Source organism: Megascapheus bottae, chromosome 9 (genome assembly GCF_031878675.1).
Source record: "Megascapheus bottae isolate mThoBot1 chromosome 9, mThoBot2.hap1, whole genome shotgun sequence".
NCBI classification, from domain to species: Eukaryota; Metazoa; Chordata; class Mammalia; order Rodentia; family Geomyidae; genus Megascapheus; species Megascapheus bottae.
The window spans coordinates 48,138,741-48,164,586 of NC_143517.1; the positions used below are offsets into that span (position 1 = coordinate 48,138,741).

Below are 25,846 nucleotides of genomic sequence, written 5' to 3' on the forward strand. Positions count from 1 at the left end.
TTATACCAGGGCAATAAATATCAAAATATAGTTAACAATTCTTCCACACAAAATTCAAGTAGCAATAGCTTGCATTGTATTTTCTTCAGAACAATTTCAACTATTTTGTATATTAACCCTATCACTTTATTATATGCATGCTTACACACACACGCACACACACACACACCCCACTGTATGACATCCATTTCCTTCTATGAATCATGAACATCATGCAATTAAGCGCTTTATTGAATTCAGTGCTCTAGTTATTGAAATGTGAATAGAGGTCATTCTTTAAGTTGCATAAGGCAGGAAGTTCACAGTTTGAAGTAATTTTGATTCACATTTAATACATTTTTTCCTCATTTCTGCAGCAACTTCTTGTAGAATAAGGCTTTGTGAAATTTACTGTACATACTGACATACCTCATTTATTTTATTGATAATGGATCGTAAAAATGGTGACTTGAAGTGCATTACCAGCTTTCTAAATACATTCTCAAAAATATCAATTTATTCTTTAACAGTTGATAGGCTTTATTTAGAAAACTATAGATAATAAAATTTATTAAATAATATTATAACTTTTTTCTTTTATCAATGACTTCATAATCTATATCACTTTAATGAATTTTTCAATTTACAAATAATATGAAATTTTACATTTTCCCTATACATACACAAATACATTAACATTAAAATTGTTACATATAATAACATAAATAACATTAATCTGATAAAAGATAGCAATTATAAAACTTTACTATAAGTTATTTAAAATTTGCAATTTATTTTTGGAGTTTTTCCTCAATATTTTCTATTGTTGGTCATGAATACTTAACTATGTGTAATTGAAATTAAAGAAAGCAAACCACAGAAACAATGGAACTGAACTTGATCTCTAGATCTTCCATAGTCAAATTGATTTTTCCATAATATTTTATTGCTATGAAAGAAGTGTCTGTTTTAAATTAATAAGAATATATTTCTGCTAAGTTGTAGTTAGCACATAGCACTTTAGTCGCATTTCAGTAAAACTGATTTTCTATCCATAAGATTACCATACAACACTTTAGAAACCTTAAAGGAGATTGATTAATCGAAATTGTGATAAATCTGACAATGTGCTGCTGATAATTTGTAGGGCTTGAGCGAAGGAAACAGTTCTAAGAAGATTAAAGTTCTGAGGTACATTTAAGAACTTTCTAGGAAACCAGGAAGTCTGTTACCTTCATAAACAATGAAATCACTTTTGCTGAAGTTTTTGTGAAAATGTAAGCTTATATACATGGATTACAGTTTACTTGTGAAGAAATCTGAGCTTATATTTCTTGTCATTGATAACTCAGTTAATCTTAGCTAATGTTATTTTTTTCTCAACAATAAATCTTTTTTTGGATTCTTTTTTATATCTACCCTCATGGTTCATTGGGTTATTAGTACCCAGGCTGTATATAGGCTATCCAATTTTTCATTTAATTATTTATAAAAATAGAGTATATTTCAAATCTTTTAGAGATATGTTAAAAATATCACATAAGAAATGTGTATCATAGTATCTAGCAAAAAAAGTTTTTGGAAAATGAAAAGTATACCTAGTAATTCTAAAATGGGATTTTTAATAATTGTTACTGGCTTTCAGTTCTGGAACTTACCTACAATAACAGCTATGGGAGATGTGGAGATTGATTATCACAATTTAAGTTCAGCTAGCACACAAGTATTCATGGCATTATATAAATAAATTAACCAATAAACAAATGAATAAAAAAACAACCCAGGGGCCGGGAGTTTGGCCTAGTGGTAGAGTGCTTGCCTCGCATGCACAAATACCCGGGTTCGATTCCTCGGTACTACATACATACATAGAAAAAGGCCGGAAGTGGTGCTGAGGCTCAAGTGGTAGAGCTCTAGCTTAGAGAAAGTCCAAGGACAGTGCTCAGGCTCTGAGCTCAAGCCCAAGACTGGCAAAAAGAAAAACAAAAACAAAAAAAAAAAACAAAACCAAAAACAACAACAACAAAAAACAGGCAAAGGATTATATGGTTGGAATCCTAGCTTCTTAGAAAATGGAGAAAGGGAAAATTGAGGTTACAGCCTCCTCCATGCAAAGCAAGAAATATTATCTGCAAAACAAACTAAGGCAAATAGGTTGTGATGTGGCTCAATCTTCAGGAGTACATAAAACAAGAACAAAAGCAACTTAATGAAACCCTCATTTAACTTAAAAAAAAGAATCCTTTACATCCCACTGTAACACTAAAACATAATTAGTCAATACCGGATAATATAAAAAATGAAAAAGAAAAAAAGCTGTTTTGTCATTGAAAAATCTCTCAGTACTAGCATTCAACTAGTATGGCTCATGAAACAATGCAGTACATTCTACTTAGGTTCTCAATAGTTCTTTTTTTTTTTTTTAAGTGTAATCATGGAAGAGATGATGACAAGCACTTTGATTTTGAATCAAGACGCGGAGGAGGATTAAGGAAGCGGTTCAAAGACCTAAAGAAGAGAAAGTAGCCAAGAACATACAGGGTAAAAGGACACAAGAAAGATTATAATTCACAGTAATAGCAGTCAAGAGGGGCTAGAAAGAAGTCAGTGAATTCCTGAATAAGACAGCTTTCTTCATGATTCACTGTGTCTGGTAATCTTGGAAAGGTGAATCAGGAGAAAGTAATGCTTTAGGATATATGGCCTGTTACAGCAGGGGGAAGTTAACATTTGGGGTAACTTTATCATAATTTCTGGTCATTTGGTGCTACATGCCCAAATTTCAAACTTATTTGAAGGATTGGGTGAAATTCCCAAAGATACTGAGTCAACAGAGACACTAGGTAGTTTGCAATGAGCAATGTCACATGGGTCTTCCTTACGTAATTTATAAGATATGTACCAAACAGATATATAGACGTAGCAGAAAAAATCTCAACTTGAAAATGAGATATAGTAAGGAAACATGAATTATCTGTTAGACACTTTGCTGATTGTCCATGTTGCATGGTCTCTTAAAAATCTTTTATTGCCATGATAATCTTAATAACAATAGTGCTTTGTGAGTTGCACCATTAAAAATGAACAATCTTCAACAGTCTTTGACCACAGATTTTATACATACATTATTCATTTTATCCTCTCAGCTTCCTTACCATATTGTTTTTATACTTGAGGAAAAGGGCTGTAACCTAACTGGGCAAGTTATCTGGAATACAAGCCACTAGAAAACTTTTGGTTATCTTTATTCCAAAAATATTCTAATTCCATCATACATGATTCAAAACCTCACTTCAAAAGTTGAGCAAAATATGTATGAATGATAACATATATGTACAATTCATCTGTTATAGAAAAACCACAGTCACATTCTGTGAGTGTGATGTATGTGTGTGTATACATATAATCTGACTATGTTTGTGTGTGTGTGTGTGTGTGTGTGTGTGTGTGTGTGTGTGTGTGTGTATTTCTGCCACCTACATATAATTCAAGTGCTCATATACTCTTGGTATCCTTTCTTCTAATAATATTTTCCTTTTGAAGGTCTCCAAATTTTTATAAGAATTTTTCACTCCCTACAAGATTAGCTTATAAATATTTGTAAGAATTTATAGAAATATTTAAATAATATTCCCTTAAAGTGGTCCTTTAGGTGGAACCACAAGGTGAATAAACCTACAGGTAAAAATTTGTGCAGGGAGAAAACATACTCCTTGATGCTGAGAAAAATTGGTTGCCAATTTATGGCTGTTTATCTAAGAAATGATGCTATATTTTCAGCTGTAGGCACTATCTACACATTGTCAGCCTTAATAATCCAATTCGGTAGACTGGGTATATGAGTTACTGAAGACATAAACAGCCAAATAGGGATGTCTATCAAAGCAGCCCACTTTTTAATTACTGTGCTGAAGTGGACCTGCAGTAACAATGACAGCTGTAGGTCAATCTGGGACACTAATTAGCATGAAACTTGTGAATGCTCAGGTTAGGAATGAGAGAATTTTATAGTTAATTCTCTACTGCTACAGCTAATGTGTCTTAATGTCTTTGAACACAATTATATTTGACATAGTTTTCATGGAATAATAAACTCGTGTCAAATATTTCATTAAGTAGTTAAAATATTAAGTTGTATATTAATATAAATGACCATGTACTGTCCATGGAAAAAAGTTTTACATGAGTTTGAGAATCTATGGAGGTGGTTGGCGGTGAAGTATTTGGAATTAGTATGATTAGACTTAATGTGAAGTAGAATGTGTCTTCATGAGACCAGTTATAGAAGACAAAAAGATGTGATCTCTGTAAATAAAACTTGTCTTTTCAAAATGGAGATACATTTAATTTGATGCTAAGAAATAGAAAGGAACATATCTATGAAACTCTCTGAATTTCTTCTTAACACTAGGAGTATGAAGGTAGGACAGAAAAATATTTAAAAGAATAAAGTTGAGACTCCATAAATTATTTCACAGTATTGAAAACTCTGAACTTAATGATCTGGAATAGACACTTTTAAAAAATGTGAAACTCTATGAGAGATAGCTTTGAAACAAGTATTATAAAGGAATGAGTAATGTGATCCATAGCATAACGATACTGCTAATTTTAGAAAGATTCACAGCAGGTTGCAGATATTAAAATTTTGTATGGAAAAATCTATTGATGTCTCTAAATTACAAGCTGGAAAATATGAACAGCTGGTTCTCTTTTATTGGTTTCCATGCAAAAAAATAATGGTTATTTTCCACTGGGTAATTACTGCCTGATTTATTTGCTATATCCATTTGCTCACATTTTAATGTCTTTAAACACTTAGACGAGGCCATCCTTGGCACATAAATGTATTTGAAATGCTAATATTACAGTGGTGACCAATGTGTCAAATTTTAACACCCTTCCAATTATTGGTTAAAATACATAACATTCATTTTTTCAGTATTCATTTTAATAGTATCAAATTAAATAGAATCACTTAGATAATACCAACCATGATAACTGAGCACAAAAAAACCACTTGTTGTGAAGTCACTGTGGAATTTGATTAAAATCTGATTTGACGTGCTGTACACTGACTCCAAGGCTGTATTGCCACTGAACTGACCGATCTGAGGTGAGTTTTGGTCAGGCCCATCCCTATTAGACAGAAGGTAGAAGAGAGAGGGTGATTCGTTTTCAGAAAATTTTGAACTTAATGTAGATTTTGCATATAACTAAATTATGTGATAATATTAGTTAGATAAGGTAATCAGCGAGTGACAACATCTTTAGATATTTTTCATGACTACATAGGTAGTGTCATGTTTAAAAAGTAAAATACAAAAACATATTATACTTTCATCTCAATAAAATATACCAACATTTGCTGAAATTGAGAAATTATCTTTTCTTAACCAATAATGTTTCAGATTTTGTCCTTTATTTTCTTCAGCAATGATCTTGTGAATCATTGTTAGTTCATTTTCTTATTCTTAGCACTCATAAACTCATACATCAGTTCTTTTGACCATTTGTCAACATTTAATTTGGATATTTTTATATTTTTCAATAAAGATCCATTACAATATTCTTGGTGAGTTGTTAAGAAATTAATTATAGTTTTGTCTACAAATTTTCAAAATTTCATTTTAAAATTACCCTGTTATTTGATCATTTTGGAATAAGATCTATTAATACCTTTAATCTTTTCCTCACCTACACTTTTGTTCTATAGTGTTGAGCTACATTAATGCATAAATAAGCTAACATCTATTTGATTGTCTCATTCTTCAACCACAGTTACACCAATTCAAATATCAGATGACAATTTTGTAATGAAAAATTGTGATATATTTCCATTTTTTTGTTCACTCTCATATATAGTTGTATCAATCAAAAACAATGGTCTTGGCTTACCACACAGTAATAAAATCATAAATTGGTTCTGTTTGAAGGACAGTAAAATTGATGTAGATTCCATTCCCAGGAGGAACTCTGACAAGCCAAAAACAATCTTGAAAATTTGGATATTCATCAGGATACCCTGGAGAATAAATGGTGCCATTCATTGCAGTAATATTCCCTCCACAAAGAGCTGTAGAGAGAGAGAAAGACACACACACACACACACACACACACACACACACACACACACACACACAAAGTTAATAATAAGCTGACAACAGAGGAAAAACCATACATCTAAATCAGTGTTGAATATATCTGAGTTCATGATGTACATTACATGAGATTGGTGAACTACAAGCAAGATTTGTGAACTTCATGCTTTCTTTTTTAAAAAGACGATATCAATATAAACACTAGATTAATGTGTCTCCTCTGCAGGGCGCTGTCCCTGAGCTGGGTTTTTCTAGCTCTTGAGTCACAGGTCCACTTCAGACTTTTCTGTCCTAGGTTGGCTTTGGATTGTTATCCTCAGGTCTCAGCCTCCTAAGTAGCCATGCTTGTAGGCATAAGCCACTCGTGCCCAGTAAAAAGCCTTTGTATTTACAACATTATTCTAAGAGAAAGAAACTCAATTTCAGTATCAAGTTATTTATTAATAATGACTACAACTGTGTGTGTACGTGTGTATAAAAGCTGCTCTGAAGGGTTGACCAATTTGATTTTCATTCCCAATGGGCAAATTTAGTCTGAATATCAAGGATATGACTAGTTACTTCTCAAATCTTTACAATTACTAAAAAATGACTTTTCTACTGAGAGACAACATTTACAAAGTTATCAGAAGAGAAAGACAAAGAAGATCAACAGGAGAAATAATACACTGAAATGATAACACCTATGATACAGCAAGTTCACTTTAGAAGCATACCTTCACACCTTGGGAGTGGGCGATTCCAGTTACGACTGACTCCATGAAGGCATGTGAGAGCAGAGTTTCCCATTAGTGTGTATCCTGGGAAACATTCAAAGGAAATTGTTTGACCCACAGTAAAATCATTGCCAATTACAAAACCATTTCGAAATGGGCGTGGATCAGGACAACTTTGCAACTGATAAGCTGGAGAAAGAAAAGAAAAAATCAAAGAAAGGTTTTATGAATTTCAGAGATTACAGTTGGATATGATCGCCAACTTACAAGTAGGCATATTTCTATTTGTGGTGTATTATTAGTTATAAATCAGTTTTACAACTGCTATCAATGATAGTGTGATAAGAATATATTCTCAGGTATGCAATTTTCATATGCAAAACTAGTACTACTCATTTTAAAAAGGCATCAGTTGGTGTGTCACCCCTTGTGCAATGTATCTCAATTTTAAACATAAATAGAAATACAAACACACCTGTAGTCATAGCTTTAAAAGATATATACTGATTTCTCTACACAGGATTCAATGTTGTTTGGCTACATGTACATGAAATTCTTCAAAAACAGGATATGAATAAGCTCAATTTTGAGCTTTTTCAATATGTAAACAATTATTTTCCTCCAAATGAAACAAAGGAAAATATCTCTGTGTTGAGTGTCTACAGGATAGTGGCCTAGTAATATATTAGGACTATTCCCTCTATTGAAAATCAGCCTTCATTTTCATTTTTGTGTATTTTGGATACTGAAGGATAACTTATTTCTGCATATTATTCTTCTGTTCTATTTGTTATATTGCTAAAACTGAAAATACTGCTCATTGTTTTTCATGTAGAAAGAACTTAATAAATACTGGCGAACAAATTTTTAATTTATGAACAGGAAGCAATTTCATATCTTGTAAATAATTTCAACTATTAAAGTTCCTTTATGTATTCTAATTAATGCATTTTAATAACAACAAACTAAAATTCTGTATTCTTCAGATAAGAACTATTACATCTGAAACTCAATAAGTTATCATGTTGCTTTTTGAAGTGTACTTCCATTTTTGAACCATATTATCTTGGGTTTTGTATTAGCTGGAGGTTGATTGAACAGCTTTTTTTGGTGGTACTGAACTCAGGACCTCATGCTAGCTATCAGACCTTTATGTATAAAATTTCCCCGAGTTGGCCTGGCTGGTGATTCTTCCATTTCCACTTCCAGTGTAAAAATTACAGGCACCTGTCACTAGGCCCAACTTCTTTGTTTAAATGGATATATTTTTTCTTTTTTTGTTGGTCATTGAACTTGAACTTTGGGCCTGTCCCAGAGCTCTTCAGGCCACTTCCAGCTTTCTGGTGATTAATTGGATATAAGAGTTCCCGGACTGGCTTTGAATCATGATCCTCAGATCTCAGGCTCCTGAGTAGCTAAGATTACAGTCATGAGCTACAAGCGCCTGGTTAGGAATGGAATTTTGTTACCTTTTTTTTGCCTCAGCTGATTTTGAACTGGGATCATCTGACCTTTGATTGCTTCTTTCTGGGGCAGTTTGAATTACATGCCTGTACTACCACTACCTTACCCATAAGAAGAAATGTTATATGAATAAATTCTTTTAAAATATTAACTGATTATATTATTAATCTGCCTCAGAGTATTTTATGTATAAAAATGCCATACTGAAGTTTTTAGTGTGTTATGCAAGCATATATCATTTTATCATCAGTTGACATACATTGTTATAAAATAATTGATTTTCATTTAAAAGGTACTTTTCAATGCAGAAGAGTAAATAAAATTTACATCTTGGATTTATAAAATTCATGTGAAAATACTTTCATGAGAGGCAGAGGTAAGTGAGGGTAGAAAAATAGTTAGATTTAAGGTGAATAGCAAAGAAAATACTACCTTTTGCACATGGCATATATCCCAATGTGATTCTGAGATTTCTAGTGGCAAAAAATAACAATAAAAAATTCCATAAACCAACTTTGGTGAAATAACTAATTGTAGAGGAAAAAAGCAACCATACAATGAGAGTTGCTTAAGATAAATCCTTTGTTGTGGAAAGAAAGGAATATTCTGATTGCATAATTGAGCAACACAAACTTTCCTATTTGCAGAGCTCAGATTCAAAAAGATCACATATCCATCAACTCCTTTAATTAATATGCAAGTTGTGAAAATATTGTTAAGTTCCCTTGATTAATTGTTGTCACTGGAACAAAACTGTATAAAATATCAAATTTTAAATGTGTACTTTTAATATGTTTTAAATGTTTCATACAGGTAACAATTCCATCATCATCATCAGAATCATCATCATCATCATCATAGCTAAAATGTTTAAACACTAATAACACCGTGGCATATACAGCATTTTATATTATCATATAAATATCAACACAATTTATCCATTGTACTATAATTCACCTTATATACCATCTAATCTCAAGCAGTCCAAAACTTTTGGTGTCTTTCCTCATTTAGAACATAATCAAAATTAGGCTAAGGGTTTGTATATCATAGATACATATTAATTTATTAAATAAAACATTATGTCTATAGAGTCATAGGTTTTTATGTCTATGTAGTTATGTTTATGTTTCCAATACTATGTCCATAGCATAGAGTCATAGGTTTTTATGTCTATGTAGTTATGTATGAGAAAGTTTTAATGCAATATGATAATCAAAGTGTCTTTATACTCACATGGAAATAGAAGAAAATCAAGGCATATCTTGTTATTTTATTATAAAACACAACTTTGCAAACAATCAATATGAGTGCCATAAAATTATATTTTAATGTAACAAATTTAATATAAAAATAGATCATCCATATCCAGTTTGCCTTTCTTATCTTGTTTAACTTGTATGTTATCTAATTCGAAATGTTTTGCTACAATTTTATAGGATCTCAGAAAATAGTCTTCCATGTACACTTGCCTGACAGTTGCATTGTTCAAAAGAAAATCAAATTTGAGGCTTGGTTTGTTTAAATTCCTTTCTCTTATAAGGCAACATATAAAGGACTTACATTTAGTTAACAATTTTAAAACCAGATATTGGCTCCATAAGCCTTTGCTTTTTATCTTTCTTCTCACCTTGATATATGATGTGAAACCCTTGCTTGTTCTGTGAGTAATCACTGTGAAAATACAAGCTGGTTTCATGGGTTGTGCTGAACAAGGGAGATGGAAGTTGAGGACCACTTAGCCTACCAATAACAGTACTAGTTTCTGAGGACCCACTCCGTACTTCTAAGTAATCATGTATGGTTTCCGTAGAAAAATTTACAAACTGGAGATGTACACCTAAGGAAGAAAAAAATACAATATAAAACTTCTTTAAAATTTGCCAACATACACACACACACACACACACACACACACACACACAGATATATGAGACATGTTCTTATGCAGGTAAGGAGACATAGTCTTGATAATCTGATCATGGGTTTGCTGTCTACAGCAGACAAATACAATTTGCTAAGTTCCTTAAAATAGACTCTATTCTAGCACTCAGAGATTTAATAAACAAGTCTATAGTGTATCACTGCTTCATGAATACATAAAGATTTATACACTAGTTTCTAAAAACATAAAAAGTTTCAAAAATGTTTAATATTGGGGCTGGGAGTGTGGCCTAGTGATAGAATGCTTTCTTAACATGCATGAAGCTCTGGATTTGATTCCTAGGTACCATAAACACAGAAAAATCTGGAAGTGGTGCTGAGGCTCAAGTGGTAGAGTGCTAGCCTTGAGGAAAGCCTAAGGACAGTGCTCAGTCCTGTGTCCAACCCCCCGGACTGGAACAAAATGTTTAATATTATACTCATGATTTGAAAAAACTATTTAATAATTTTGTTTTAACAAACTTATTGTTATACAATATCTGTAATATGATCCATCCCAAACCCTACAAAATTATTGTAATTAGAATGTTTTTAATTCTTGCAGTTGAAATTTTGAACTATTGGACTTTACAAGGAAAATGAGGATTCAAGATATTACCAGAAAACAAATAACTACTACAAATAATGTACTACTTGCTTGAAGGTAACAAGACAATTGCAGAAACAAATATACATGAAATTTATCTTGTATTTATGTTGGCAAAATATATCTCAGTTTTACTGTTTCCATATATTGTGTTCAGGTCACATGCCAATTTCACACTGGAAGATGCCCAAAGGGGATGAAATCAGCATGTCAAAGGGATGTTGATACCTCTCTGTGTACTGTATGAGAAGTCAGATATGACATTAACTGGTAAGTTTAAAATGGATGATGGCTAAAGAAATCATTGTATATATACCCACATATACACATACAAATATACCCATGTGTACCATATATAACAAAGTAGAGTACACATACAATGGAATATTCTTTCATTTTTTAAGAAAGTGGGGACTTCTATGTAGCCAACATATTTGGCCTGGATTATATGTTTAGTGAAATGTGCCAGACATGGAAAGACTAACACACATGGTATCAATTTTAAATGAAATCTATAAAAACTGAACTCATAGAATCAGAAAGTAAAATGTCCTAAGGACTAGAAAAGAAGGTGGTTTTTGCAGCTATACAAATTACAGTTATTTAGGTATAATAAATTCAAGAGATCTGCTGTACAAATAATGAGCATAATGCACATGAAGATACTGTATTGAAAATTATTAACAAAATAGAATTCAGATGTGTCCACCACAAAAAATGGTCTATGAGTAGCTACATGATTATTAGATTAATGGAGTTATGCTACCATGAATACATATTTCAAAACATCATGTCATATATGATAAATCTATTCAATTTTGTGTCAGTTTAAAATAATAAATGGACAAAAGAAAAGAAAATGTTCACATCCAAGTGCTCTCGGTCTAATGTATTCATCTCAAGCAATGATTATTCAAATTAAATTTCTAGATTTATATAATTGTATGTGCTTTCAAACCAAGCTGATATAAGTGAATATTTCTGATACTTCTTTTGAGTATGAATTAGCAACTATTGAAAACTCTTTCTGTGCTTAAAGTGGAACATACCGAAACCGATAGGCAGTTTTACAGTCCATGTACAATCCAGACTGCTGGGGTAGTTTCCAGGAAAGCCAGGACTGAGGATCACACCACTGAAATCAGACATGGCACCCCCACACTGAGCTGCAAAATGTAGAAGTCCCACATAAGGCAAGGTAAGAAACCTCTTGCTGTATTAAAATCACATTGAAATCATTTTACATTTCCATCAAGTGAGTGAAAATGATAGGATGGGATTTGAAGATTCTCAATTCGTTCAGTATGCACTAGTAATCAAACATAATCAGTTGGCAAGACATTTATTGAAAACTGCGTGAAAGACACCACACTTCCTTCTTCAGAAATAAGTGCAACCCCAAGTCAATTATTTCACAGCAAGTAACAGCTCCTGTGCAATGAATACAATCAAATGATGAGAACATGCCCTAGTCCACAGCGGGAAGTATATATTTGCTTCTTACGAACTTCTAATATTGTTTGAGTCATTCCAAATATGATATAATTTAGACTCAGCTTTAACAAACCCTCCAGTTCTGACAGAAGACTATACTTCAGGGGATCACATTTTACCATTTTTCCTTCCGTTTTATGTTTTTGTATGAAGGATCAATAAATAATTTTAAGGAAAAATGATAATTTAATCAATATTTGTGAAAAGTGTACATATCCAAAATGAAATGTGAACTTACTTCTTGCAAAGAATAACAAAGTATGAACAAGCAATGGAATGCACATATACTTGAGAATTGTGGCAAGAATTATAAATGTGCTTGAGAACATCTATGACACTAGTTTGCTGTTGATTGAATTAGGCAAATATTTTTTATTGTAATTAATAGAAAGGTTACATTATATTCACCAGATAGAAGGTGCATTACTTCACATACATTGATACCCTTTCTCATGTCTTGGTTCCCATTTCCCTTCCCCCACCCCTGCCCCTCATCTTGTTTTCCCCCCTTCCCTATCTGATTTCAAATAACCCAATATGCATATATACAATATATTAGAAAACAAGGTAAGATACTGTAACAATATGAGATAACCAAGGAACAGCAAAAGAGATGAGAGATAACATAGTACATTAAGGACAACAATCACTCATTGCATGGCTTTTTTTTCTATATGCTGGAGGTTCTTTCATTTAGCGTCATTCTATATGGCCTTATGTATCTAGGTTTTGCTTTATTGTAAATCTCTGCTAGGAGAGCCCAAGGTTTCTACTGATTATGAGAAATGAGGGAAACCATTGAGCCTATGTTCTTTTGAGTCTGGCTTAATTCACTTAATAGGATTTTTTCTAAGTCTTTCTGTCAGCAGCATAGAATTCCATTGTGTATAAATGCCATATCTTCTTGATCCACTCATCAACTAAGGGGCATCTGAGTTGGTCCCATATCTTTGCTATGGTAAATAGTGCTGCAATGAACATCGTTGTACTTGTGGATTTAGTATGTCCTTGTTTCTGGACGATTGGGTAATGTGCATTAGGTAAATATTCTAAGAAAATAAAGTTGTTGGATAAAAATATGCATTTAATACATATGAAAAAGCCTTCAAGATTCAATTTAAATGTTAATAATCATTATACAAGAATCAATTTTTATGACAATGTATCAAATTTGGAATTTACATATAGCACCTACTTCCAACTTCATTTATTCATCTCTTCAAAAAACAGCAACAGGCCGGGAGTTTGGCCTAATAGTAGAGTGCTTGCCTAGCATGCACAAAGACCTGTGTTCAATTCCTCAGTACCAGAAACATAGGGAAAAAAAAAGCCGGAAGTGGTGCTGAGGCTCAAGTGCTAGAGCTCTAGCATTGAGAATTTTCAAGGACATTGCTCAGGCCCTGAGTCCAAACCCAGGATTGGCAAGTAGAAAAAATATACATATACATGCATAGACATATGCATGTGTAAATATACACAAATGTGTGTACATATATGTATATGTTCATATGTATATATATATTTGATTCAATGTAATATAAACCTTTCTTTTGATCTTTGTCATTGGGCTCTAAAAGTACACTTGAATATTACCCACTTATAAAATCTCAATGCATCCATGCTTGATCCAAAGCAAAATTCGATATTATACACTGTGAGGATTTTCCAAACAACTTTCTAAGTTGTTCATTTATACTTACAAAATGTGATAGTAAATGAATTGTAACATATAAATATTTCAACCAAAACTATTTTGAAAGTTCAACTGCACTTGTCCCTTGTTTTTAGTTATTTTAAATTGAAAATAAGAAACCATTTGCATCACTGTCTTTAAAATTGAAAATCTATCTTGGAGATGCTCACTTTCCCTTTATTCTGTTGTCACCATCTCTTTAGATGGGATCTGCAAACCTTGCTCTTCATTCAACCCAAACCACACCGAAATCCCAAAATAAGAGGAGGAAAAAAGAAAGAAAATCAAAGCAGAGGGTAGAAAAGGAATAATCACAACAAATAATATAAAATCGAAACAAATACACAGAGAGACAGACAGAATCAGGGGGAGTAGGGAGAGTCCCATCTGGCTACCTCTTGTGTGGTTCATTTCTCTTTGCTTCCTGTCTGAATTTCTTGCATTGAAACTGTGAGTTACCAGTGCTTGTAAGAACATTCCTTGGTGCCCCATTAAACTTTCCTCCAGTGTCGCTAATATACATTCATTCCCCCACAGAAAATCATCCAGATTTTCCCCTTCTTGTTTGTCTCTATTACCTAAAATGTGTCATCAGTTTTCTTCTACCCATCACAGTCTACAGCAGATTGCTTATTTTCCAGTTCACAAGTCTGCAACCTTGTTACCTGATGTCTCAAGTTTCACAAACGATTCTCCAAACCACCTCATGACTTCAGCGTCTGTGTTCAATGTGAACAGGAGTTTACTTAAAATATTTAAATTTTCTACCAACTATAGTAGATAAGTAGATGCTTATCTTTCAAAAATTGCTCCTCAAATCTGCCACCCACAGATAATCTCGTTATCTCTCCATTCTTTATTTTTGGCATAAACATGTACTGTATATGTGTCAAAAATAAGATTATACTGTTTGTTTTAAACTTTCTGATAATTTTATAATACAAACTTCATCATTGTCATATTTTAAGTATAATATTTATTTGCCTTTTCAAAAGTCTGTTCTATTAATATTGGATATTTAAATGCTTCGTTTTCCCACTGACAACTACAACACTGGAGACCTAACATATTCCATGTTCAATAATAAACACTTTAAACACATTCTGTCCTTCAATTTGCACAGTAAGTCTGGAAGGCAAATATTCTTACCTCATTTGACAAGCAAACGAACAGAAATGAAAAGATAATGCATCACTTGCCTTTTTTACTTTGCATGTTTTTTTGCCACTCAACAAAGCACTTTATGAATTCAGTCTATCCTTATCAATGTCATCCTTTTCAGTATTCAAATGCACCCCTTCCAACTCACCTTTTCCTTGCTTTTCTTAATCTTTAGGTTATGTAGTGAATTATTTTTTTGGCCATTAACAAAGCAGTTTAACTATACAACGTAATGCATCTTGATCTGTGTGATTACTTCAATCCCCTTCACTACTCTTCTACTCACCCTTGCACTTTTTTCTCAAATTTGAAGTATATACTATAAATTATTGTACATTATGCATTCTCCCTGCTTTCTCCTTTCATTTTTTCTACCCCTTCCCCCATTTGCAATTTTCCATTTTCTGATATTTGTTTTCTTGGTCTTTGACTTAATCTTTCTAAAGAATTGTATTATGTGAGCACTTATAAAGCCATTATATTTCAATTATGGGTTATAAAACTCTGAAAAGTATTCCATACAATTTTATATCAAGTTAACCTATGTAATAAAGCTTAAAATCTCATGTTTAATTTTATTGTATGATTCTTTCCTCTCAATACAATCCATGTTAAGATTATATAATGAAGAGACATATTTAATCAAAAGCAACTTTATATATTCCTAATAAACTCACATTTTATTTATTTATTTATTTATTTGCCAGTCCTGGGCTTGGGCTCAGGGCCTGAGCACTGTCCTTGGACTTTCTCAAGGCTAGAGCTCTACCACTTAAGCCTCAGCGCCACTTCTGGCTTTTTTCTATGTATGTGGTACCGAGGAATCGAACCCGGGTCTTCATGCATGCTAGGCAAGCACTTTAACCACTAGGCCAAACTCCCTGCCTAAACTCACATTTTAAAAAATAATAATTGATGCAACCTACATATAAGGATGATAGTGAGTGGCATTAAAATTGAGACAACCTTCTGAAAACAAATTGACAATAGTTATTGATGCCTCAAATAGTTATGTCTAGCGACCTAATCTACTTTAGAAAATTCTAAGGAAAGAATTAAGTTATAAAAGTAGATGAGAAAGGGGCCGAGAGTGTGTCCTAGTGGTAGAGTGCTTGCCTAGCATGCACTAAGACCAGGGTTAAATTCCTTGGTACCACATGCATAGAAAAAGCTAGAAGAGCTGCTGTGGCCCAAGTAGTAGAGCTCTAGCCTTGAGAAAACCCAAGGACAGTGCCCAAACCCTGAGCTCAAGCCCAGGACTGGCAAAAAAAAGTACATGAGAAAATATTTATAAATGTGCTCTTTAAAATATGAAAAAGGAAACGAAGGGAAACTTGACAATAAGGAAATCAATACACAATTAAACAATGTTTGGCACTGTGAAACTCTTTGGAAAATATTTACAAGAAACTCATATTAATGTTAATAGGAAAAACATAAAACCAGTTATATTGTAGAATCTTGAGTCTTTATAATTTCTCATTAGATAATATTTATCTAATATTTTTAAGAAGGCAACTACTCTTCCAAGTATCAGTAGATACTAATTTTCTTCCTCATACTCTTTAATATTACCAGTCTTTAGATTGTTTACATTATATGTACTCACAAAAAAGAGTATTTGTACATATAGGTTTTTCACTAGTCATTTCATGTACATTTTGTTTTAAAAATTAAGTAAGTTATCTAGTTCCTAAAACTATTTCCTTAAAAGCACTGTCTGTTTTAAGGTCTTTCAGAATCTATTACTGATTAAACCAATTTTACACTTCAATGCAACTTCTGAATGCATTGTATATGGATGTTATAAACTAAAATGTTTCCTGTTGCACACTGAAGACTAACGCCCAGTCTGATGGCAGGCCTTACTTACAGATGCAAGAAATTTCAAAATCAATCTGATAGAAACTTGTTCTTGGACTTCTAGTTTTGTTGGAATAGCGAGAAAATTAAATATTTTATTTAAGCCTCACAGCATGAAAAATTCTATGTCACTGAAGCAGATTAATAAACGAGGGTATCACTGAACAATGGGTCAGTAAATAAAGTCATGGAAAGTCTCTTGCTTGTGCTGGTTTCCTGGCCAAAAAGAAAAATTGTCTTATGAAATAGTTATCCATTTTTCCAATTTGTCTTAATCATGCTTCTTTTCAAAATTTATGTATTTTTAAACAATATTAACCTGTACCATGTTTTATTTTCTAAAGTGCTACATGTACTAAAAAATATTTCTAATTTTTCTATTTCTATTTCTATTTCTACCCTGAATAACAATTATTTCTATCATGTCATACTGAGAAAATGCCACAAAAAACAAAAGAAACTTAAAAAACATTTTTTCCAGTGTCTAAAGTTTTAAATTCATTTATTGGTATTAAAATGTATGGGATAAGATTGTAAAAATTCCAGCAAAGTTAAACACACATCTCCACAAAACTTGGAAAAGGGCAAGTTGTATGTTTGCAATATGATTTACAGAGTGTTTCTTTAAAAGTTGTCAAAGCTTACATATTACAGTTCTGGAACTTACCCAAACAAATAGGGATTGGATAATTCCATCTTCTGACAGGTCCAGGCATACAAGTGATGTGTGAGTGACCCTACACAAGTAAGACACACAGCTTACCATATATTTCTGAAACAGGCTAGATCAAACACCACAGATCGACTGATTACTGCAGGGAAGCTTAAATACTTATTTTTATTTTTGCATATATTTTATTAGAAATTTTGGAATAACATACTCAAACAGAGGTAATTACAGCGACATAATAAAATATGGTGAAATATTTTTAAATCTCAATAGAAAAATAGTAAGACTTAACATTCCACTACAGCTCTAGTTACATTCTAAACTAAAATGTTTTATTATTCCTGTAATGATTAGAAATGTGAAAGGATGGACCTTATTCAGTGTTTTATAATGCATTGCTATAAAAATTAATGTTTCAGGGCTGGGAGTTTAGCCTATTAGTAGAGTGCTTGCCTACCATGCACAAAGACCAGGGTTTGATTCCTTGGTACCACATGCATACAAAAAGCCGGAAGTGGTGCTAAGGCTCAAGTGGTAGTGCTCTAGCCTTGAGAAAAAAGTCCAAGGACAGTGCTCAAGCCCTGAGCTTAAGCCCATACTGGAAAATAAAAATAATGTTTCAACACTTTTTAATAGTAATTTTTTTTCCAGTCCTGGGGCTTCAATTCAGCGGTTGAGCACTGTCCTTGGGCTTTCTCAAGGCTAAAGCTCTGCCACTTGAGCCACAGCACCACTTCCGGCTTTTTCTATGTATGTGGTACCGAGGAATCAAACCCTGGTCATCGTGCATGCTAGGCAAGCACTCTACCACTAGGACAAACTCCCAGCCATTAACAATAATTATCTAATTAGTGTATTCTTAGGGAATATTTTGTGATATTATCCATTTATGACTCTCAAAAACACTTTCCAGCTGGGTGCCGGTGGCTCATAACTGTAATCCTAGCTACTCAGGAGGTTGAGATCTGAGGATCAGGGTTCAAGGTCAGCCCTGGCAGGAAAGAGCATGAGATTAACCACCAAAACAACAGAATACTGGGGCTCTGGTTCTAAGTAATAGAACACTAGCCTTGAGCTATAAATCTCAAGGACAGTGGCCAGGTTCTGAGTTCAAGCCCCAGAACTGGAAAAAAAAAAGTACTGTTAAAAAATGTTGAAACATTAATTTTTGGTCCCTGGGACCAACCAATAAACAAACAAATGTATCAGGTATAATGCCAAATAGCAGAATATAAACTGACAGTCATTCCTATTACAAAATATGTTCTAGTAGGCTTTTGCTACTTCGGAAAATTTATTATCATATTATCATGGAACTTCAATTTAATGCTCTAAGCAGTATTACATTTTATTTTTCAGTCTAATTAGTTTGTCATAGTTATGATCCTATGTGAATAAGACTTAAAGGTAAGTAAAAATTCATTTCGATTCAAAAGTCATTCTTGGTTACTTTCCCACAAACCATTACAGTCATTCAGCAGTTTTTTCCACATATGTACTTTTACTAATATTCTTCATCTAAACTATCATCGTGAAGTCTATGAATATGCTAAGAGCACATAAAAATTAAGGCAAGAGTGTGGCAATTGACTTACCTGTAGAGAATAGCCTTGATCACACTGGAAGGACACCACATCCCCCACCATGTATCTGTCTCCAACTTTGATCCCACTGCTAGGAGTCTGTGGCTCAGGACAAGAATCCAAACCAATGGCTATAAAAATGAGAGTATAATATATGTAAATTTCCTTTTCCTTTTTTGTTTTGCCAATCTTGGGACTTGGGTTTTGGCATTGTTCCTGAATTCTTTTGTGTTCAAGATTAGCACTCTACCATTTGAGCAACAAAGTGCAACTTTTGGCTTTTTCTGTGATTAATTAGAGACAAAGGTCTCATGGACTTTCTTGCCCAGGCTGACAATGAACTCAGGTCTCAACAGCCTGAGCAACTAGAATTACAGGCAAGAGCCATCAACTCCCGGCTCATTGCATACATTTTTTAAATCATGTATACAACTCTTAGGCTGAATCCTAATGTCATTTACAAGTACACTTTACAGTGAGGAGACTTTGAGAATTTGATTTGTTTAAAGCCTTGATGTCTCTTGGTTGTTTTTTTCTTAATATTTTGTGTTTACAGACTTATTGTCATGAAAAACATCAATAGCCATCATTTCATTATGTTCATTTCTTTGTAATTTATATTTTCAAGCTAAACAGATCTGAAGTCAGTAAAATAGCTTCAAAGCCACCATTCTAGTCACTATATTAAATGTGTGTTACATTAAAACAACAGCAGCAATAACAATAAAACAACAAAGCAATACAATAATAGGAGAATTGTGACCAAAAATATAAATAACAGCTTAGCCCTGTATTCTAACTATTCAGAAGGCTGAGATTTGAGGATTGCAGTTCAAAGCTGGCTAGGGCAGGACAGCTAGAGCAGGAAAGTCCCAGAGACTCTTATCTCCAATTAACCACCAGAAAACCACAAGTGGCTGTTGGCTCTCAGTGGTAAAACACTAGCCTTGAGCAAAAGAGCTCAAGCACAGCACACAGTCTCCAAGTTCAGGCCTAAAACCAACAACAACAACAAAATGTAATCAAAACATTATCTCCACAAACTGAGCATGGTGATTCATGTTTATTTTCTGAGCCACATAAAATCCTCTGAAAAATAAACTGAAGCAGGAAGAAATAGAAGAATGGTAGGATCCCTGGTTTAAAATCACAGACAAGAAAAAGCAAGATGGCATCAAAAGTGTTATTGCTTATATTTTCCTTCATTCATGGAGCATATTTTTTTTCTGTTTGATAAATATCACTGCAGTATCAAGCTCCACATTTTCTTACAATGAATAGTTCATTCAATCAGTTGTTCAATAGTTGCCTCTTCTGAAAGGCAGTTCTGTGCACAGTAGTTGGTTGGGATTACATATGAGGCCCATTTGGATGTGCTCTTAGGAGCATATAAGCTGGAATTCCTTGGCTTAATTCTTACAATAACTAACATCTCTATACAGGCACTATGTTCCATATTTCTCCATGGTTTTAAATTTTTGATTTGGGGAGGGGGAAAGGATCTAGAAATACCTAGTTACCACTAGAGCATGGTCTATTTTTAAAGTTGTTAAGGATAAGTCACACTTTCTCAATTAGCTCTTGTGGTACAGAATGAAATTGTAAGCCAAGTGCAAATTGCACATGGCTGTAATTCTAGCTACTTTTGAAGCTAGATTATAAATTAGTGTCATACTGAATGGTATAGCTCTTGTGACAGCATCTTCAAAATAGCCAGCAAAATGTTACATCAGATGTGTGGCTCAAGTGATAGTGTTGACCCAGAAAGAATTCCATGCAATTGTGATGCTCTGAGTTCAAATCTCAGTACCACAAAAGAAGAAAAGGAAAATGAATGGTAATGTTGGCTTTGATTGGTTTCAATGCACATTAGTGGACCTCACAAATTAAACCCACATAATTTTATACAGCCCTTTTAGGAAATACTAAATTTTAAAAGTGAGGTTGGTGCTAGTGTCTCATGCCTGTCATCTTTGCTATTCGTATGGCTGAGATTTGAGGATTAGAATTCAGCGTGCCACTGGACAGGAAAGTCTGTAAGACTCTTATTTCCAGTTAACCACCAAAAAAGCTGGAAGTAGAACTGTGGCTCAAGTGGTAGAATGCCAGCTTTGAGTAAAAACATTTGAGGATAGCACCCTGGCCTGGAGTTCAAGCACCAAAGTGTATGTTTAGCATATACACTAAAAAAGTGAGTTATGATGCAAGCATATATATTTTTCAATATGACTTGACCTTCATACTTTACATTCTCAGTCTGTGGGGAATCCTGAGCAGAAAATGTATTACTTTTCACCATTAAGGTCATTGTTGCACTCATTCTTAACAGAAAGCAACAAATTTTATACACTTCTATTTCTCTTCCTTCCAACAAGTACCCCTTGAAGGTCACATATACAGCAACTATAACATCCCATGGCAGAAGAAATTGCCTTCTCTGGGAGGCAAATAAATAAAAGCTGTGTGGCACAGATGCTGTAGAATATTGAGACCTTCATTATAAGCAAAGCTTTTAGATTATATCAAAGAATGAGTGATAAGATGCTTGCAAAATATTTTCACTATAAAAAATGACACAAACTCTATAAATTGTGTGATAACAAGATTTAAAGGACAAAATTTTAGATAACTATACTCACAGATAAAAGTACCAAAGTGAAATACATCAAGTAATGGTGCTTCTGACATTTGGTTATGAGATTATAGATGGCCTGTGTATATTTATCATTTTCTCTATTGATACATTTCTATAATGACATGAATTATTTTTCACACAATAACATTACATTAATTAGATAAGTTGATGATAGCAGTGCATTTGGCAGTAGAAGTACAAAATCCTATTTTTCTAAAAGAGATTACATCGGACTTAATTATCTCCACTGGCCACAAGAGTTTTAAGGAGAGTAAACTAAAGCATTAGTCAGAAAAGCTAGAGGAGGACCATGAGATCCTCATTTGTTTTTGCCACTCATAGATCTAATATTTTATATAAGTTGAAAGATGTTAACTTGAAATGCCTAGTAATCCTAAAGTTCAAAACTGCAACCACTTTATACTTATTCAACAAGTAAAACTCTTTCTCCATATAGATTTACAGTAGGTCCTTTTAAGTAATGTTTTTATTAAGTGATAAATTCAAGTGAGTACTTTCAGTATTCCTAGTTTTCTGTTTAATCATGGCAGTCAAAAGAGTGGGTCATTTTATATTTGTGAGAATAAATTTAATAAAATTGTTTCTTTGACATTCAAATGCACTTCCCAAGTAAATCTTTTTCAATGGGATTGAGTCAATTTGTTATAACCCAAAACAAACAGAAGAGGATTCAGAGACAAATCTATTTTTTATTCTAGGCATTTAATCCAGCTCAAAGTATTCTAAGTTCCCACTTTTGTTATATTACCAATGTTTGCTTGTAACCAAACAGTAACCTCCCATATTCTATTCCCGACAATTTTCAGCAGAAAATATTGTAAATATACATATATACATATTCTTATTTTGTGTAATTATATGCAAAATGTAGTTTCTAGTGTTCCATAATGACTTTGAATATCTTTAAGTTATTATGAGGACGATAGGGAGGAGAAAAAAGATGACCTACTTCTAAGAATCCCGTTACATTGTTTTATTTAAGGAAAAATTAATTCATAAATTTGATTTGCCATTTGCCTTAATTCATTGAACATGAAATCTACAAATATTGGGATTGTCAAGCTGAATCATGAGCTTTTGAACAAGAACTTGTATTTTATTGATAGTAAAAAAAATGGCATTCAGCTTAACTTTATTTCTAAATGGATTTAGAATAACTAATTTTCTACTTTTATGGTATTTTTAGATGATTTTAGTAAATATATACCGGTATTATACTTGGGAATATCATGTTGACCATTAGAGAAGACAATGGTTTATTGCATGCTGGTGGCTTAGCTATAGTCCTATATTGCTAGCTATTCAAGAGGCTGAGATCTAAGGATCAAAGTTCAAAGTCAAGCCAGGAAAAGTAATATCTGGAGACTTTTATCTCCAATACTACCAAAGAAGCCAGAAGTAGAACTGTGGCTAAGAATTAGAGATCTCACCTAGGGGAGAAAAGCCCCTGGTTAGTACCTAGGCCCTAGGTTCAAGCCCAAAGATGGGCTCAGAAGACAAAAAAAAAAAAAAAAAAGGAAGAAATGAAAAAAGGAGGGAAGGAAGGAGTGAGGAAAAGAGGGGAGGAGGGAAGGAAGGGAGAGAGGGAGGGAGTGAGAAAAGGGAAGGAGGGAGGGAGGGAGGACTGAAGGAACGAAAGAAGGAAGGAAGGAAGGAAGGAAGGAAGGAAGGAAGGAAGGAAGGAAGGGGGGAGGGAGGGAGAGAGGGAGGGAGGGGAACAGTTTGAGATTAAAATAGGCACATGATCATCAAAAAATGCATTCATGATGAGTTGGTCTTATAATTTGAAGATCTGTATAAAACTGTACTCATATATATCAAGACATTTTACTGACATAATATTCCTTAGAATTAAAAAATCTACCACACAAATATTTGTCAACTATTTTCTATGTAACTTGTCATGCAATGAACATTTATAACTACATGTGTGGAAAACATAATTCTGATTTTAAAACTCACTTGTCCTCTAAAAAACAAAATATATAAAATATATATAAAATGTGGTAATGATATTGAAAGAACAAAACAAACATATTTCTACTATTTTTAAAGGGTTTTAGGCATAGAGATTAAGTTGCTGATTGAATTTTTTTAAAAAATAGCTCTCTTATAGAATATTTTTTCTGTGTTACAAAGTGGATATTTCTGTGAAAAATTGATAGATTTTATATAATTTTTTCCAACAAATAATTAAAGAATATTCATATTAAAATATGTGAAGGTTTTTGAAACACTGATTGATATTTTTACTATCTTATTCTATTGGTTAACGAAAAATGAAAGGTGTTTCTTGTAAATGTAACTAACACAGTTCCTGCTTTACTGCCAGAAGATCAAGGAAAGCATGAAGTCTTATGAATTAATTCAAGGTAGAACTAAATTTATAAAGATAAAATTGTAATGATTACAGAATTTGAAATCTTAGGTCAAACTATAAATCATCACTATATGTAAGTAAAGTTAAGTAAAGTGAGATTATCAGGAAATATATTTTAATTAGAAGGAGAGACAATACAAATTATGATAAATCTGTAAGGAATACATAGGAATGAGGTTTGAAATGTGTTTACAAAGATTAATTATGCTTATTTGCATGAAATATACTCTGAATTAATGGCAATTAAAATTAGAAATGACAAATATTGATCATTTAATTTGAGAAGAAGGTGTTTCTACATTCAGTAATTTACGGGTGTTCAAGTGTATAAACTAGCTTAAACAAAAAAAATTACTGTATGTAAAAGTATAATTAATTTCAAAATCCTTGTTTTTCTCAAATCATCTATTATACAATTTCCTAAAGGAGGAGACCATGTTTAGTAAGTCAGCCCATTAAGAGCTAATACATTATGTCTTAAGTATGTAGTCTGTGGATAAAAAGAAGAAATGTTTGCTGAATCAAAACTTTTAAAATTTAAGTTAGTTAAGTGAATAAGCATGGTACTCATTGTTTTTTGTTTTGTTTTGTTTTGTTTTTGTTTTGTTTTTGCCATTTCAATGCTTCTGTGAAGGAAGACATTCAAAGTAGTCCTACAACTATACATAAGGTAAAAATTTACTTTCAGACCACAAGAGTTTTGCCAACATTTACGGAGAAGTTATTGGTAACAGATATCACAAACAGCTTAAGATATATAATAAAGAGAAGTTAATAATTGATTTATGTAATAGAATCTCATAAGCTAAGAACACTTTCTCTTTCAAGAAGTACAATGAGGGGCCGGGAGTTTGGCCTAGTGGTTAAAGTGCTTGCCTAGCATGCATGAAGACCCGGGTTCGATTCCTTGGTACCACATACATAGAAAAAAGCTGGAAGTGTTGCTGAGGCTCAAGTGGTAGAGCTCTAGCCTTGGGAAAGTCCAAGGACAGTGCTTAGGCCCTGAGCTCAAGCCCAGGACTGGCCAAAAAAAAAAAAAGAAAGAAAGAAAAGAAGTACAACGATCCAAGTTGTAAAATGATAACCTGGAACATATTTTCTTAAAATTTCTTAAAATTGCCAGGTACAAATGACTCAAGCCTGTAATGCTAGCTACTCAGAAGCTGAGATCTTAGGTTCCAGGTTTGAAGCCAGTGTAGGCAGAACATTCCCCACGATACTCTTATCTCCCACTTAGAAAATCCAGAAAGTGGTGTAGCTCAAGTGGTAGAGTGCTGGCCTTGAGCAAAAAGGGGCTTAGAAATTGATTCCTTCTGCCCATGCTTATAAATCAGGTGAGGGAACTTTTCAATGCTTTTTGTAAGAGAAAACTTGAATGAGTTATTTACTTAGAATTTAATAGCTTCATCTACTCCTGTGAATGTTTAGTCAGTACAATACCCACAACGTAAAGAAAGATGTGGTTTTACATCAAGCCATGATCAGTGGTGTTAAACCTAGAATTCTGGTCTTTCAATTCATATTTTCAACAGAAAGAAATGTATCCCCAAATTCTT

At 33.1% G+C, this 25,846-nt stretch overlaps 1 protein-coding gene across 3 annotated transcripts in view; it reads right to left on the reverse strand.

Annotated features, from left to right (window-relative positions):
* Csmd3 (CUB and Sushi multiple domains 3) overlaps positions 1–25,846 on the reverse strand; it is an 842,017-nt gene that overhangs the window by 80,245 nt on the left and 735,926 nt on the right. For all 3 annotated transcript variants that reach the window (XM_090339296.1, XM_090339294.1, XM_090339297.1), the window contains 7 exons: positions 19,267–19,385; positions 17,669–17,738; positions 11,840–11,956; positions 9,891–10,100; positions 6,797–6,985; positions 5,878–6,055; positions 4,973–5,118 (listed from right to left, as the gene is read on the reverse strand). In XM_090339296.1, the coding sequence (XP_090195422.1) occupies positions 4,973–5,118; positions 5,878–6,055; positions 6,797–6,985; positions 9,891–10,100; positions 11,840–11,956; positions 17,669–17,738; positions 19,267–19,385 (1,029 nt within the window). The remainder of the gene's footprint in view (positions 1–4,972; positions 5,119–5,877; positions 6,056–6,796; positions 6,986–9,890; positions 10,101–11,839; positions 11,957–17,668; positions 17,739–19,266; positions 19,386–25,846) is intronic.